The sequence below is a fragment of the Rhipicephalus sanguineus genome, chromosome 4, assembly GCF_013339695.2.
Source record: "Rhipicephalus sanguineus isolate Rsan-2018 chromosome 4, BIME_Rsan_1.4, whole genome shotgun sequence".
Lineage (NCBI taxonomy): Eukaryota > Metazoa > Arthropoda > Arachnida > Ixodida > Ixodidae > Rhipicephalus > Rhipicephalus sanguineus.
Window position 1 is genome coordinate 84,100,318 of NC_051179.1, and position 16,187 is coordinate 84,116,504.

Consider the following 16,187-nt stretch of genomic DNA (forward strand, 5'->3'; position numbering starts at 1 on the left):
CTCTGATCCCGGGCTTCAAATATGCGATGACTCCGTGAATAATATAATAAATTTCCAGGCGAGAGCTAGCGTAACTAACGGGCCCATTCACAGCAAGTGAAAGCTTTTTTATTTTCTTTTTTTCCCGATGAGGGCACTGCTGAAACAAGTTTTAGGCAGTCGACTGAAATTTTTTGGGGCTGCAGCTGGCAATTACCAGCCACACCACGTGGGTGTTTGCTACAAAGCCGAATTACAAAACTTTTTAGAGCCATGGCATAGCGGCGACCGAAATTCGCGACACCGGCACGGGTCCCACATGCTCGATTCGGCGCGCGATGTCGGAAAACAGTAACGTTTCCACCATAATCGGATGTGCCGTAATTCAGGCTGTTGCCGTGCTTTCATGCGATCTTAGCCCGCAGCTATATTGCTTTTTTTTTTGCGATAGCAATTATACAGACACTCCGACGCGAATTTTTTGCCTTCTCCATGATCTTCCCTATGAAGTCCAAATCGCGATTACATCACCCCGCGCGTCGCATGCTCCATGTGCGAGTGAAAGTGCGCGATCGCTGCCGACGAACGGGGGCTTAAGCAGAGATGAAACGAGCCGACCGTCTCATTCGCGCGATGGGCACATGGATAGGAGCCGGCGCGTTGGGAAGGGGGGGGGGGGGGGCTGAGTCCGACAGGAAGTGCGTACTTTGTACCAGCGGGCGTGGTCGCGTGCGCCGCGGTATCTTTAGTGGGGATCAGCATACGGCTCATACCTTTGTAGGTGTTGTGCTCTAATTGCAAAACTTCCGTTGAAGCCATAGCAGTGGCAGATCCCGGGGGAGGGGGCGGCAGCAGCGATCGCCCCCCCCCCCCCCCCAAGCCAGTCCCCGTCCCCTCCCTTCAGTGCCTGTCGTCCACCTCATTTGTCAGGCTTGCTTGTCGAGTTTGCCCCCTTTGTCAGGTTGCTTTGCCTGCCACTGTCCAAAAGGGTTAAAGAGAATCTTGTCCCTGCTCTATACCTCTCATTGCTCTACCCTTTCCTGCTTCGCTATGAACATTTCCAACGAAGGCTTCTTAGGCACCGCCATAATACCCTCTGGGCTGTTGTAAATATGCGTGACCCACCAAAATGCACTGCTGAGCGTTGGCTTCAGCCCCCCCCCCCCCCCCATTATTTACCTGAATCCGCCCCTGAGCCATAGATCATAGATAGGGAACTTCTCTTAGTGCAGCGGCTGCGTTTCCTGAAGGAGCGAGCTGCTAGCCTATATTCATATAAAATTCCTCTTTGTTGCTATCGGATTTACTATTTTGCTCTCGCGGTGAAACTGACTGTGTTTTTCTAACGTGGGATGGTTTTCGACGTTGTGCGTTCGTGGAGAGCAAATAGTTCGGTTGGGCAACATGATAGCAAAGGCGTTGCATTGCTCTGGGCAACGCGCGAGGATTTGGCAACAACCCGCAGCAGCAGAACAAACGCAATTCCACAGTGCATTAAACCCGCATTTGTTTCGTCTTTACATGTGACACTCTGGCAAGGCATCTAACTGTGATTGCTGCATCTCAGGCTCAACAAAATTGACTTTTTCTCACGCAAAAAAATTAAAAAAAAAGTTTTTTCATGTTGCCATATTAGTCGAGCATTCTTGTGGCCTTTTCAGTTTAAGATTAATCCTTCAGTAACTATGCCTTGCATGAAATGTCGAATTTCAGTTTAACGAAGTTTCGATATAACGAAGTGAGTTGCCGCTTTTACCAACTTTGCTATATTGAGGTTTATCTGTTCCATGTACTATTCAAATGGGATTAAGTCGTTTTCATTTTCTAAAATGCGTATTAGAGAGTGACATCACCGAGCGATATGCTCTCTACCCATCTTGACATAAAACAAAGTTCTGTTTCACTCAGGGAATTTCAGCAAAAACACTCAGGGAAAACCTGGAAAACTCAGGGAATTTAGAAATGTCAACTCGGTAGACACTCTGGTTAAAATGTCTGCCACGAATTCCTCACCAAGCAAGGTGCAGGTTCAACCAAAAGAAGCACTGATAGCCATAGCAATGAATGAATGAATGAATGAATGAATGAATGAATGAATGAATGAATGAATGAATGAAAGTGGCCGAACCGTATTTTACGTGCGCCCAAGTGATACGGGAAGACCACGCAAGCCTAAGATATGCTGCAATGCCATACGGTTTGGATGCCGCACGTGTATACGATAAGTGTTGCGGTGTCACTTTAGTACAGTTAAAGAGGAGGGCCTCCTCATCGTAGTAAATGCCCATGGCAACGCTGTAGTCTACATTATCCAACATTTGCCGTCATTTTCTGTCAGTTAGCCAACAAAAGCCAGAATTAGCCATCATTTATGCCACACTATAGCTTGTATGGTATAGTTACTTGTAGCGGCAACTGTACAGTCTTGCTTTCCTTCTGTAGTAATGCGGCATTGTCATATAACACCCGACGTAAGAACATATGCCTTTCTATATGGACAGCAGCGCATTTTACCTAGCGGACGCATGGCGTTTATTTGGGTGAGAAGTGGCACTAGAATGCTCACGGATAAAAAACAATATAATGAAACGAGAAGAGTGGGCGAAAAATTCGTGCGGCTGCAACATTCATACGGGGACGCATTACTAGCGAAGCTGTATTCGCGTTTCTGCTGTGGACGCCTGTCCGCCTGTTCCTTCGGAGTGAGCAACTGCAGACGGCTACGTTCTTACTCGGACTCAGGCTCTTTGGCCGCATTCTCTGCTTTTGCACGGTACCGCTTTCGCTTTCTGTATTCGCGTTGCTGTTGTCGACGCCTCTCCAATTGTTCCTCAGTTCTTCCGGCGTGCCATCTCGCCATCCATGCGGTGTCTCTACGTCAGGGGTATCACACTGACCTCAGCTATAGCGCGCCGCAGTCACGAAATATAAGCGAGTTTTAGTATAGCGGATAACAGCAAACGCAAGGATTTAGCGTTAGCGTTAGCGTTGCGTACTCTTAACTGCGCATGAGCAGAACGTAAACGTAGCCCGAGCTCTTACGTACGAACGCTATTTCTGGAATATAGCGTTCAACACTAACGCACGCAAGAGATCCCGTACGTAGGGCAAGATGGCGGTGCCTGTTGAAGCGAGAGCCGTCCACTTCGAATCTTTGTAGCCGTCGTCCTGCATTACTAAACTTATTCATTCCCTAATACCATTGGTATTTGATTTAGATTTGAGTAATGAGGCTTCGCCAACCGTGTACCGCCGATAAAATAGCTCCGTTTTTGAGATACAAAGTGGATTCGCGCTGCAGACGGCTTAGCAAGATTTGTTTGCAAGGTTCGCTCATGTTTTTTGTAGCAGCGAAGAGATGGCGACGCTGTCTTTAGTCGCCTTTTTCCAAGATACGGCCACAAGTCAAGCAACAGATACATGTCACGCGTCCTTCATGCCTTTCGCGGCAATGCATGAATGTGACGCGTGATGCGTCCCAGCTTAAAAAGGCCAAGTAATAGGGGTCTTGAAGAATTATCGAACGCGGCATGTCGACAGAAACCAATGTGTCAGAACTCAACACTTCTGCAAACGCGACATGGAGACGCAACAGTGGTGACTTCGGATCAGCTCGACTTGGTGGCGCTTTTGTGGATTCTACAGTGCATGTAGTTATAATTTAGAGTTTTTATGTCTAGATGGCGCTGTATGTGCTTGCGTTAGCGTTAGCGGGAATGCGAATGCCTTCCGCTGTACTAAAAGACCACCAGTTGACACGCAGCGCGTTCCGTTTTAGCGTTAGCGTTGAGACGCACGCTAACGTTAACGTAAGCGTTTCCCGCTATACTAAAACTCGCTATAGTCCCGCAAGCGCCGGGAGAGTGAAAGAAGGTCGAAGGGGGGAGGGTTGAACACAATGTCAAAAAAAATCACACCATCTCCCGCTAAAGGGAACCATGAGGCGATGCGAAGCAGCGTTTCGGCATGTCGAGCCCGCGTTTCAGAGGGGGAGTGGGGAGGAGAGGGGAGAGGGAAAATGGAGAGGGGAAATGGGAAATGGAACTGAAGTGGAGAGGGGAGGGGAGAGAGAAGTGGAGTGGAGAAAGGGAAGGTGGAGAGGTGGCGAGGGAAGTGGAGAGGAAGAGGGGGAGAGAGAGAGGAAGTGAGTGGAGAGGGTTGAGCATGCGCAGTAAGGGTGGTCACGCCGCACACCACCGGTTTGAACTCCGCCATAAGATGCTTCGCATTTAAAAAAAAGCTTGAAACCAGTTCCTCCTTTGCAGCTTACCCGAACAAAGCGTTATCAATCGAAATAGGCGAGTAAATAATGCGAGTACCATTCAGCAAAGTCACAGACATTTTATTCCTTGTGTAGCCGAGGATCGCTACCGAAACGTCCGCGGGCCGCGTGATTGAGACCCCTGATGTACGTCATACTGCAGCAGCGCCATTACTATAGATTATTCTAGTGCACTATAGCCACTACATTACGCCGAGGCCAAGCGCCGCCCCACTCTCATCCCTACCCCCCACGACATCCATTCCTGCAGGCGTCAATGCCTATACGGACGCGAGCCGCCCAGAGCGTGACCCCCTGCGAACGCATGGGCCAGAGGTAAATACCTTTGCTCTAAAATTCACGCAGAATCTCATTTGGTAGTTGTGTCATTGATGCGTAGGCGTTGGGTTTTATTAAGGCGAAAGCCTTAGATGCCTCGTCAAGCGCGAAAATTGGCCGTCGTAAAGCGTATTCCTTTTTACAACTCACCATATCGAGGGTTCCCTGTGCTCTTCGATGGCAAGCCGCAGCTTCCTCCTGTGCATGACGTTATTGATGCCCAGTCCTGCTTCCAGCTCGGCGTCGGAAAGCTCCAGCAAAATCTGCAGTGAGGTAAAAGTGCATCGGCGTTTAACTCTGTGTTTTGCAGTATGCATGCGCAATGTAGCACTGAAAAAAAAAAAAAAAAAGTGTAAATGGTGAGGCAGCCACCGCAAAACAGCAACTACAGGGCAATGGTAAGGAATCGAACAGTTACACCGGGATACGTTGGTTCGGAATCAACCAGCGTTAAGTTAAGTTATGTTTTAGTATACTTTCACATAGCTTTCGGTACATTACTCCCCGTTATTTCTACTTTTCAATTAAAGGGACGCTAAAGAGCAAAACGATTTTTCTCATATTAGTAAAGTACTCTTTCACGATACGAAAAACACCACGCTTGCTGCGAGAAGACACTTAGTAAGCGAGAAAACGCGCAAAAACAAAAATGTGGGTGGCGACGCCACTTTGACGCTTCCGCACCATTCGCCGTGACGTCACATGTTTTCACGGCGCCTACTAGGGACTACGTAGTTCCTAATCGGTAAAAATGAAGTACATTGTCCTCTGAGGGGTCCATAGACTTAACATACCAAGTTTGGGGTAATTTTGTTGAGCCAATGGCGCAAAAATACGATAAACACACTTTGAAATCCGTGACCTCACGCGGGAGATTTCAGAGCGAAATTTAAAAATGAAACTTTGAATTTGATTTTCTCCAAAATTAATAAACCTATGATGGCAAAGTTAACGACATTAGAGTTGTCAGAGTACAATTTATAGATCTAGGCCGATTCATTGTTTCTCTTTAGTGTCCCTTTAAGGAGAAGACCTAATGGTGTACGCTTTGCTTAAAACCCCTTCAGACACGAATTATGATGCACTGTGTGCAAATGTGTCAAATGCGCATGGCATCATTTCAAGACGCTCACTATTACATTCCAAGAAAGAAAACGAAGGAATGTGTTGTTTTGTGCGAGTTTCAGTAAAAAATGTCAATTAGCATGTAACTCATTATCTAATTATTCTGCCATTAGTCAGCTTCAATGCTTGCATAAAAAGAATCAATTATTAGGCCCGAAAAGCATGCACACTTGCTTTTTTGGTTGTATTCGTTTCGAGCGGAGAAAAAAAATACTCTTGACGTTGATCCTGGAACGCGGCACGTCGAACGATCGTCTAACATGGTAGTGCCTCCAGCAAAGTGATCCTCTGCAGCAATACGCAGGACAATGAAGTTAAATGACCGCTAATTGTCTAATCAGGAAGCGTGCACGAATGTGCACACTGAGGTTCAGGTCATTTGAAGAAACAAGCGGCGTGGGACGCGCCTCCGAAGTTCGCGTCCCCAAACGAGGACGCCGTGTTGCAAAGGGTTAACTTTATTGCGCCCCGACATCACAGGTAAGCGATACAAGTGAGTTCCCACTTGTTATAGTTTCACTCATATGGCTGGATATGTGATGGCCACTATAAACGTTTAAAGTTGTCTGATCTTTCGCTTTTCTGTAAAACCTTCCAGATTACTGTCGTTTGGAAGTCCGCCGCTCATGATAACAATCTCGACATTCGTGACTTTTCGACAACCGACTGGAAGACGGTGGCTTTGAGATAAGCTTTTCGAGTACAGCGAACCCTGATATGACGCCTAGTAGTGCCAGCGCACCCTGAGGATCATAATCATCATCATCGTCGTCCTGACTACGCCCACTGCAGAGCAAATGCCTCTTAAATGTTTCGCTAATCAACCAGATCTTGTGCTCGCTGCGGACCCGTTATCCCCGCAAACTTCTTAAATCTCATCTGCCCACCTTGCTTTCTGTGTCCCCCTACCGCGCTTGCCTTCTCTTGGAATCCGTTATCTTGCTTTCGCACTACGTGCTCTGCGCATGCCCACTTCTTGATTTCGACTAAGATGTCCGTAACACATGTTTGTGCCCTGAACCACGCTGCTCTTTTCCATGACCCGCTGCGTCGTCCTCAATTTAGGTTGACAGTATGCAGAAAACTAAAGTAATGCTCAACAGTCTCGGAAGAGAACCGCGCTTTGCTATAGGTAGCGAGGCACCGGAAGTGGCAAAGGAATACGTATACTTTGGACAGGTATTCAGCTGAACAGTGACATCGAAGTAATTAGAAGAATAAGAGTGGGGTGGAGTGCATTTGGCAGGCATTAAAAAAAATGAATGGTAGCTTTCTACTATCCCTCAAGAGAAAGGTACGTAACAGCTGCATCTTATCGGTACTTACGTAAGGAGCAGAAACCTGGAGGCTTACGAGCACGGTTCAACTCAAACTGAGGAACAATATACGGCGTGATTATTTGACCCCTAAAATCTGGCTAACTGAAAACCGCACATTAGTCGAACCTCAATGTAACCAAGTCGCATTTGACGCATTATCGAATATAATATGACAAAGTCCAATTATATTCGATTACACCATGTTTACTTCATTTTCAAGTGAACCTTTTCAATGATGCATTTGCTATATTGCCTAGAACTAAGTAAAATCACGAAATGTCCTCTGGGCTGTTCCCAGGCTACAAAGAAAAGAACATACAAATTGGCGACATAATACTTTTCTTATTTCGTGGAACCAGCAGCGGACCGCGCTTCGAATCGATTTATTCCTGGATGAGCGATCACATTCCCCATCCTGACATGTGACCCTTTCACGATGCGGCCGGAATAGCGCGTTGACACTGCAGCTTCTGCGGGGACTCGTCTAGGCGTCACCTCATGCATCACGGCACTTCGCGAAGATTGTGACGTCCGGAATGCCGAAGGTGCCAAGGACTGTGGGCTAAGACAGGGACAAGCACAGCGCCTCGTCTGTGAGGCTTCTCAGAGGATGGTCGCTGCGCTTGTTGGTTGAGCAAGATGGCTGCGCGAAGAGCCGAACCCCCGCTTCCCGAGGAACGTTAAAGGCTATAGCTGTGAGAACCATCGATCCTCAATATATGCCGGCTCAATATAGATAGCCCTATAAAGACGATGGGAAGGCTCCGAGAGAAAGCAGGGGCGGAGTGACAGCGGAAATAAATAGTGGCGCAAGCTAAGCGCGATACCCGAACAGACTGGAATCGAAGTCGTTGACAGAATGGAGCGATCTGGACTGTCACTGCTCTCTCGGTCACCTTCACTGAGAAAGTTTGGGCGGGCGTTCGCGTGTACGTCTGTCTGAAGACATTTGTCTTTCGGTTCCATCAGCTATCATTAAAAAAGTAATGTTGAACATCTAGTGCGGCTCATCGAGAGTACGGAATAAAAACATAAAGGTGGTGTTGTCGATTTCAACGTACTCAGTACGACTATACATGTTGTCATGTATAGCCGTGCTAAGTACATATACCGTTTTAGGCCTGTCGTCAGAAGGGCGTAGTGAAAAAAGATAATATAACATTGAAGTAGAAGAGGTATTTGGTATTTCCACGGGCACGGAATCTGGCGTGTGTTCTTTAGCGAAAAATTATGTAGAAAGGCGAGGCATGCAGTGTCACTATACAACGCACGAGACAACAGCAAAGCAAGAAGTCAGGTATTAGCCATCGATAAGTAGTAGTAGTACAAAATTGCAAGGACACGCTAACCGCATATGGGGTAGCATTTTTTGAATAGTTGCTAACTGCAAACTGCTGTACACAAATACACGCCTGTTCTGTTCTGACTTGCTGTGGAGAGGTTGAGGGTTATACAGGGTGTCTCGGCTAACTTGCGCCTAGTATTTAAAAAAACAAACACATGCGCTAGCGGATCGAATTGGCCCAGTATTGTTCTGAGCTGTACGCAGCACGTCAGGATATCTGTTTTCCAATCCACCAAGCTGGTTAATTAACAAACACCGCTTAATTAACTGTTTAATTAGTAACTCTAGCGAAAATATTCAATGAAAAAGTTGTAGAACTTGATCCGAAACGACCCAATATCCATCTCTGCTAAGATAACTGATAATGCGATAAGCTGGGTAATTATCAAAGATTGCTTAATTACCCTTTAGAATATAGCAACTATAACGGAAAATCTTCAACAGAAAAGTTGTGACGTTTGTTTCAGCAACGTCGGATTATTTCATCTATGCCAACATAGCTGCCGCGTTTAATTCCTTTTCCAGCTTTTCTTTAGAGTTGGCGAAAGTTAAAAGTATACTTGGCCCAAGTTAGCTGAAACACCCTGTATTCCGTCGGTTACTCGGTTCGCAATGCATGAAAACAGAAGGCTGCGTCAGGCCACACGGGCACGAGACACCAGAACTGTCATCTGAAGTGGCGCATGGCTTTGAAAAAATTTTCAACTATATCGAACAGACTGGCCACGCGCAGTTTTTACGAGTGTTTCCCGTGATTGATACAGCGCTAAGCAATGCGGAAGGCACCTATGCATGCAATAGTCGGCTAGTCATTTTTGCTCTTACCTCCTAAGTACTATCCACGCTCAGCATGAGTTTCGACACCCTATAAACCCTCGACATTTTCTTTCAGTTTACAGAAAATTACACAAACGGGGTGCTATCAAGGAGTGGAAGCCCTCGAAGCGCATTACCGGCAAAAGTAAAGACAGCGCTTGGTTGTGAATGTAAACAAGCCCCCGTACGGGAGCCGAAACTTCTTTTATTTTAAAGCTCTTTCAGTATTTGGTCTTCCTTTTACTTTTGACCATGAGAATTCCCTACCAGAAGAGTTTTCGTCCAAGTCTTGACTGCAACATCAGGGGTCCTCGGCTGCCATATTCGTCAAAAACATTCATGACCACAACCCTGCTCTTTATACAACGACGGGACCGGTCCGTCTAGGTAAAGGCATGGGGCAGAATTTTAGCCCCTTTTAGATGATTAGTGGGGGAGAGGACACCCCCCTGCACCCCGCCCCACCTCCCGGTGTGCACGCCTATGGTATCGCCCCGTCTTTCCTGCGCATGCGCACCCACCTTGCCGCTCTTTACGTTCTCGGCGCACATGGGACCGTACTGAGGCATGGCGAGCGCCAGCTCGAGCCACGCGAGAACCGTGGGCGCCTTCCAGCGCTCCATGGGCGTCCCCTGGGCCTCTTCCAGCAGGCGCAGCTTCTCGGCTGCCTCCTCTTGCGTCAGCAACGGAGGACCACCCAGGCTGGGACCTGCGCCGCCCTGCGGGGACCACGAGCACCTCTGCCGCTGCTGCTGCAGCTGCAGGTGGTGACCGTGGTGCTGGGGCGACGACTCCGGGCCTGGTTGCCGAGAAAGTCAACACAGTAATGTTACCGCTGAAAACTTACATTTTACAGGGAACCTGTAAATCGCTAGGATATTGGAGATTGTGCGACTGCGCCGACAAACAATTTTCCCCATGGATTGCCCACGGCATCGGGCTAAAATGACTGACCGAGATCGGGTAAACGACGCTAAGCGTAAACGCATAGCCCGCCAGGATCCTCAGTATCTCTAAACCGAAAATACCCGTCGGCGAGTTGGTTACCGCAGGGTATTTACTAGTTATTGAAAACGCAAGGAATTCAGACGACAGTGCTGTTACATAACAAGGTACGCAGCAGTTTTACATTACCTTTATTTTATGACATTCAGAACTTTAGCTATTTTTTTTTGTGCCCAACGCTAGGACAGCTAGCGTTGGAACATGCATGTCGTCGCTTGACGCCTCATGCAGGTTGAGTCGTGCTTCAATAAAACAACGGGGAACTTCGGAGTGCTTCAAGCAATATTATATCATTTAAGTTTGCTCATGTTACCAAGGTTGTTTAATACGACCTGTCCAATAGTTCGACCAAATCTCGCAGTTCCGCAAGGGTCGAATTAACGGGAGTAGATTGTAATGGAAATTTCCGCCTGATACTGCTGAAAGGCGCTCTAAGTAGAAGTAGCAACTTCCACTATCAGGCATCATCTCTAGAAATTACAAACAAACAAAACAAACAAACAAATAAATAAAACAAACAAACAAACAAGCAAACAAAAGATGCAGTCACTCACCCGTGGTGGCGCCGTAGAGCGCCGGCTCGAGTGCTTTCCTCTGGCGCGCCCTGAGGAACACCCTGGAGATGGAACCCCAGGGCGAGCGGCCGTCCCGGCGCTTCTTAGGCTTTCCCGGGGCTCCCCGGGGCGCGCTCGCGTCCGACGACCCGCTGCTCTGGTATATCTCCTCTGCAGAACGCGAGAGGCCCGGCAGCGCCGAAGCCGAGGCCGCCGACACCGGCGACTTTTTGGGGCTGTCCATTACACCGCTGCCGCCGCTACTCGCCGCTGCGAATGGAAGGTATAGTGGAATGACATCTTGAAAAAAGGTTGTTTCTTTACGACTGCAATTATATGAGAACTCCACGCGCATTTATGCCGTCGCCGGGAGGTTCGAGATTAAGCCCACGCTATTTAAAATAAGTGTTAGTAATTGCTAACTTCGGCTGGTAACTGCATGTCACATGTTAGGTTATTAATAGTCCAGGAATGTTAGTAAATGCTGCAGTTACTACCCATTTGCTTGCAGCTACAAACATTTCACTAACTTTCTTTACGAGTGAAATTCGACAAGGGCGCCCCGTGCGTCGCATGTTCTTTGTGCCAGTGAATGCGTGCGGGGGCAGCTGACGATCGCTGCTCAAGCAAAGAGGAAACGCGCCGGCCGTCCGCCATTATGCGAAGAACCCATGGGAGATGTTGGGGGAGGGGAACTCAGAGGGGTGAGGGGGGGCTGCTTCGCTCCGGCAGGAACTGCGTACTTTAACCGAACGGGCGCGGTCGCGCGCGCCTTATTTTCGCAGCGATCAGCAGACGGCTCATACCCTATGGTGCGTGCCGTGCTCTCAACGCCAAGTTTGCGCTGAAGCGGCAGGCAGCACGACGGTCGCTTCGCTCTTTGCAGCAGCCGCATTTTCTTACTCCAGCGGTTTGTAGAGTTACACCTAGTCGCACGCTAAAGTAGTTAGCTGCTCGCCTTACTTCGTATAGCATTCGAATTCGTTGCTGTCGCATTCATTGCTTCGTCCATGCGCGAAACTGGCTTTTTTACTGCGCTAAAACATGGACAACAGAAGACGAGAAGATAGGACGTGCGCAGACTCACAGGTGAATTTTATTGGGTGAATGATGACATATATACGGTGAACGAAAATGACCTCAGCTCATTGGACGTCCAAATTCATGGGAACGCTGCCGTCACAATCTTGCGTCTAGGCATTGCACCTCAGAGGAAGCAAGTACAACTGACGGATCGATAACGCATCCACGTGTTTTCTTTACCGCATAAGCCTCGAACAGTTCCCGTGTAAGTGGAATGAGATTAACTAATAGATAGTCTAATACCGTTGTCAGACGGACACTTTTGATAGTGATCAGGGCCAATCCGGATCGGACTTCTAGATCGCGATAACCAGTTCGTCGCTACTACACGGTACAGCCGAATCCGGATTGAGTTTGGCGCAGACGTCAGCCAAATCGTGATTACGGAGCCAGATCGCGATGCGCAGATCACGATCGTCCTGATCCCGATCGGGCCTGAGCGCGATTGACAGTGACCGTGTAGCAGCTACTGATCCGGATCGAGCCTAATTCGGGTCGGTCCTGATCGTGATCAAAATTGCCCGTGTGTCATCGGTATAAAACGCAAGATGGCCCCCCGCTCAAGTGCAAGTGATATATTTGCTTCCGCGAAGACACTGGATATCTAGGAAATACGTTCTTTGGCTTCTCCCGAGGTTCATACATACCGTGGTGGCTGGGGCTGGAGTCGTACCCCAGAGTAACCATTGGCGGCTCGCTTCCAAGAGCAGGACTGCGGCAGCTTCGTCGAGACATCGTGCTTTGCTGGAAGCCGTTGCTGCTTCCAGCGATGCCTTGCAGGCTCTCCACGTCTGACAGGTACGTCAGCTTTTCCTGAACCTGCAAAATAATTATTTGGAGATTTATCGCTTTATTTGGTTGCACGCAGCGTACATCTGTCTAAGTTCCTTGAAATTTAACTAACAAGCGGAATAAATTTCATTGACGATATTATTGTCTTAAGCTTGTTTCCCCGTGGTCTCTTTTTTTTTTTTTTCGTGAAAGTGCCTTTAACACCCATATTGCTCCGGTTGAGAATGCGACGCAAGCGGCATGTGGTCTATGTCCGAGCGGATCTAAGATTTGTGCGCGTGCGTGTGTGTGTGTGCGGGATACCCATAAAAACCAGGCACATCTTAGACTTCGTGTTATCTATAAAAGACGCATTGTCGCGGAGTGATGAGCGTCATGCTCCAATGCTGCCTATCAGCCTGCAAGTATGCCTGCGTGGCTAGAGACAGGCGCCTTATATTTGAACACATAGTTATAGATCGCGAAAGCAAGATAAAATCTAACCGTGTGTAGATCCACAGGTACGCGTGAAAGGCTCAAACAGCATCTCCACGTACATGTTTAGCTGCGTGCATCCGTGACATACCTGCTGCAGTTGTTCCTGGAGCTGCTTGACTTGCGCCTCCTTGATGCCGAGCTGCGCTCGCAGGGCCACGCTGCGCTCGGCTTCGTCTCGAGCGTGCTTCAACAGGTTCCAGCGTTCGCGGTCGCACTCCTCGCGCTCCTGCGCCAGCTGCATGAGACGTTGCAGCCGTGCATCAAGAGACGCTCTCCTGTTGCACCAAGGCGCTCCGCGCAGCGCGACGAGTACACTTAGCAGAACTTGTTGCTGGGCTAGTTGGTACATAACTTGGACAAAAAGCTAGACTACACACTGAAGCACCGCCAGCAGAAAGAAGAAGCCCAAGGAAAGAGCGTCTTTTCTTGGACTTCCTCCTGGTGGCGCTTAGGCGTCTGGGTTTTACAGCGAAAGCTGTTATGAGATCATTTCACCGGCCGTTTTTTGGCGCCGTAGTTGTCCGCCGCCGCCGCCGCCGCCGGTGTCCGTAACCAGTATCGCTCGAAATAAGAAAAAAAAACGAAATAAGAAAAAAAATTCCAGGATGGAACGAGGTTCGAACCTGGGCCTTCTGCGTGGGAGCCCAGTATTCAACCTCTGAGCCATGCCGGTGCTTGAAACTGCTTTGCAAAAAGGTCCTATACAGGCTTCATGTTGGGGGAGGAACCACATTAACATATGCTATATAGCGTGGTAGAAGAGTAAAATAAGCACCAAGCGTCTCACAATGCGAATTCTGTAACCAGGCGTCACACAATGCGAATTGTGCAACGAGTAGGTTGTTGAATGCTTCCAACCCATTACAAAGGGCTCTGCCATAATTCTTCATCGTCATCAGGCACGGCATCAACAAAGTGCGCATAATGCCTTACATGTCTTTAGCAGGTACCACGGCTCTCCGTAGAATGACGAAAAATGGCACAGTGCCTGCTGCCCTACTTCTCAAAAATTACAATGATTTATAGCGTAGTGGGTTCCTCGCTAGTGCACTTGTATTGGTTGCCAAGGAAGCCCATAAGAGCATGATTCATTTCCTCGGGGTCTCAGTAAAATTACAATGAATTATAGCGTAGTGGGTTCCTCGCAAGTGCACTTGTATTGATTGCCAAGGAAGCCCATAAGCGCATGATCCATTTCCTCGGGGTCTCAGGAAAGTTATTCGCCCCCCCCCCCCCCCCGTCTGTCTCCCACGTCAACGTATGTTATACAGCATGACGGGAGAGGGAAATAGCGACCGGGCGTCACCCAATGCAAATTACATAACTGGTGGGCCGTTTAAAGCTTACAGCCCACTACAAAGGGCTGAGCCATAATTATTCATCGTGATCAGTCGTCGCGTCAAAAAAGTGCCCATAATGCCTTACAGACGTGTAGCTGGTGTCTCGCTTCTCCGCAGAATGAAGAATAATGGCTTAGTAGGTGCTTCCCAACTTCACAAAAATTGTGATTTATGGCGTAGTGGGTACCTTTCTAGTGTACTTGTATTGTAGCCCCAAGAGAGCTTACAACGGGCTCTAGAAACGCCGCTCTTCCAGCTTTCGCTGTGACTGTGCTGCGGTTTCAACGCAGGCCTGGCGTTTTTTTTTCTCGAAACAACGAGCACAGCCTGAATCCCACTTGTCTAATTTGGTCAAGTGGCTGACTGCGGATGGCGGCAGCGCCCACAGCTGCTACGCCTCGCTTTTTTTGCTGGGTTTAACTCATCTTTGTCTTACACGAGGCCGAAACTATATATCACTCAACGGGACCTTGTGTGGTCTAATTTTGGCGTAGGTCTTTGCTTCTTCGTTCATTCTTTCTAAGAAATCGCGGCCCGGCGACCAAATTGTCTGACTGAACCCTCCAGGTAAGTGCGTTTCAGACTGTACATATAGAGGTGAATGCAGATGAAAAACATGACACACAAACACAGCGCTGACTGACTGGCGCTACGGAGAGCGCCTTCGTTATGACGGGCCAGCGAGCCCTGACCACAACTTTCGCGTTGCAGCTCGTCGTATAGCTGCGCATGCACATCGTGTTTCACAGCCACAAACTATTCAACCATTGCCAAGAAGAGTAAGCGAATGGAGCTACACATCACACAAGTAACAACGGAAAAGAAACGTACACGGCACTGTGCGCATGTCTCCTTAATTACGACCTTTTTTCTTGGTCAACACGAGCGAGAGAGCTGGAACGAGGTTTTTTTGTCTACTGTTGCGCAAAGGCCTCTGCTATAGCGACCCTTCGTGGCTTGTTTTAAAATGAATATCGTTCTATGCCTCCGTATTTTCCAGTTTTATGATGCTACGCAAACCTCCTACGTCATCGAATGAGTCTCCGCCCTTGGAACCCATGCTATTACGTCATTAGACAACTGCCAATCTGCCCTGCACATTACACAGTCGGTCCACACCCATTTCTTTCCTGTAATCTTAACGAGGATATCAGTTGTTTCTATACGTTCCCTATAATAAACACCGCCGATATTCCGATGCCTTAACGTTAGGCTTATCGATTTCCATCGGCATACTCGATATAGCGAAGTGAAAGGCGGTCCGCATAAACTGCTTGACAGGAACTCGTGCTAGCTAGAAATGCATATAGTTCGCGCACCTGCTTGAGGCTGTGGTCGCTGTCGTGCATGCGCTGTTCGTAGTTCCGGATGAAGTCGCGCAGTTCCTTCTCCTTGTCCTTCCAGTGTGCCGTAGAGTTGCTTCATCTGGTTCAGCAGGTCGAACTTCTCTGCCTTCAGCCGCTTGCGGTCTTGTTTCAAAGCTGCACGCAGACGAGAGACGCAGAGAAATGTTGTTAATAAAGAGTAGAGAGAAGTAATTTACTCGAAGGCAAATACATTAATTCAAGCAGCATTGGCAGCTTGCTTGAATGAACGCGCCATCGAGAAAGAGTGATAAACATGCAGCGTAGCTTTATCAGGACGAAAAAGTCACTTAAACGCTACACAGGCGCTGTGTTTTGTTTAGTTGACTTAGTTTCGCCCTTGTCTCCTATATTTCGCTGTTGCTTCCTTGATCCTGTGCAACCAATT

General features: G+C 48.2%; 2 protein-coding genes across 2 annotated transcripts in view; both read right to left on the reverse strand.

The window, feature by feature from the left end:
• Nucleotides 1–16,187, reverse strand: part of LOC119390358 (translocation protein SEC62) — a gene marked incomplete at its 5' end in the record, with an annotated part of 434,026 nt that overhangs the window by 77,356 nt on the left and 340,483 nt on the right.
• Nucleotides 1–16,187, reverse strand: part of LOC119390356 (kazrin-like) — a 274,391-nt gene that overhangs the window by 31,215 nt on the left and 226,989 nt on the right. Inside the window, 7 exon segments of the mRNA XM_037657962.2 lie at nt 4,730–4,842; nt 9,706–9,983; nt 10,744–11,013; nt 12,474–12,645; nt 13,184–13,330; nt 15,755–15,832; nt 15,834–15,916. Of these exon segments, the coding sequence (XP_037513890.1) occupies nt 4,730–4,842; nt 9,706–9,983; nt 10,744–11,013; nt 12,474–12,645; nt 13,184–13,330; nt 15,755–15,832; nt 15,834–15,916 (1,141 nt within the window).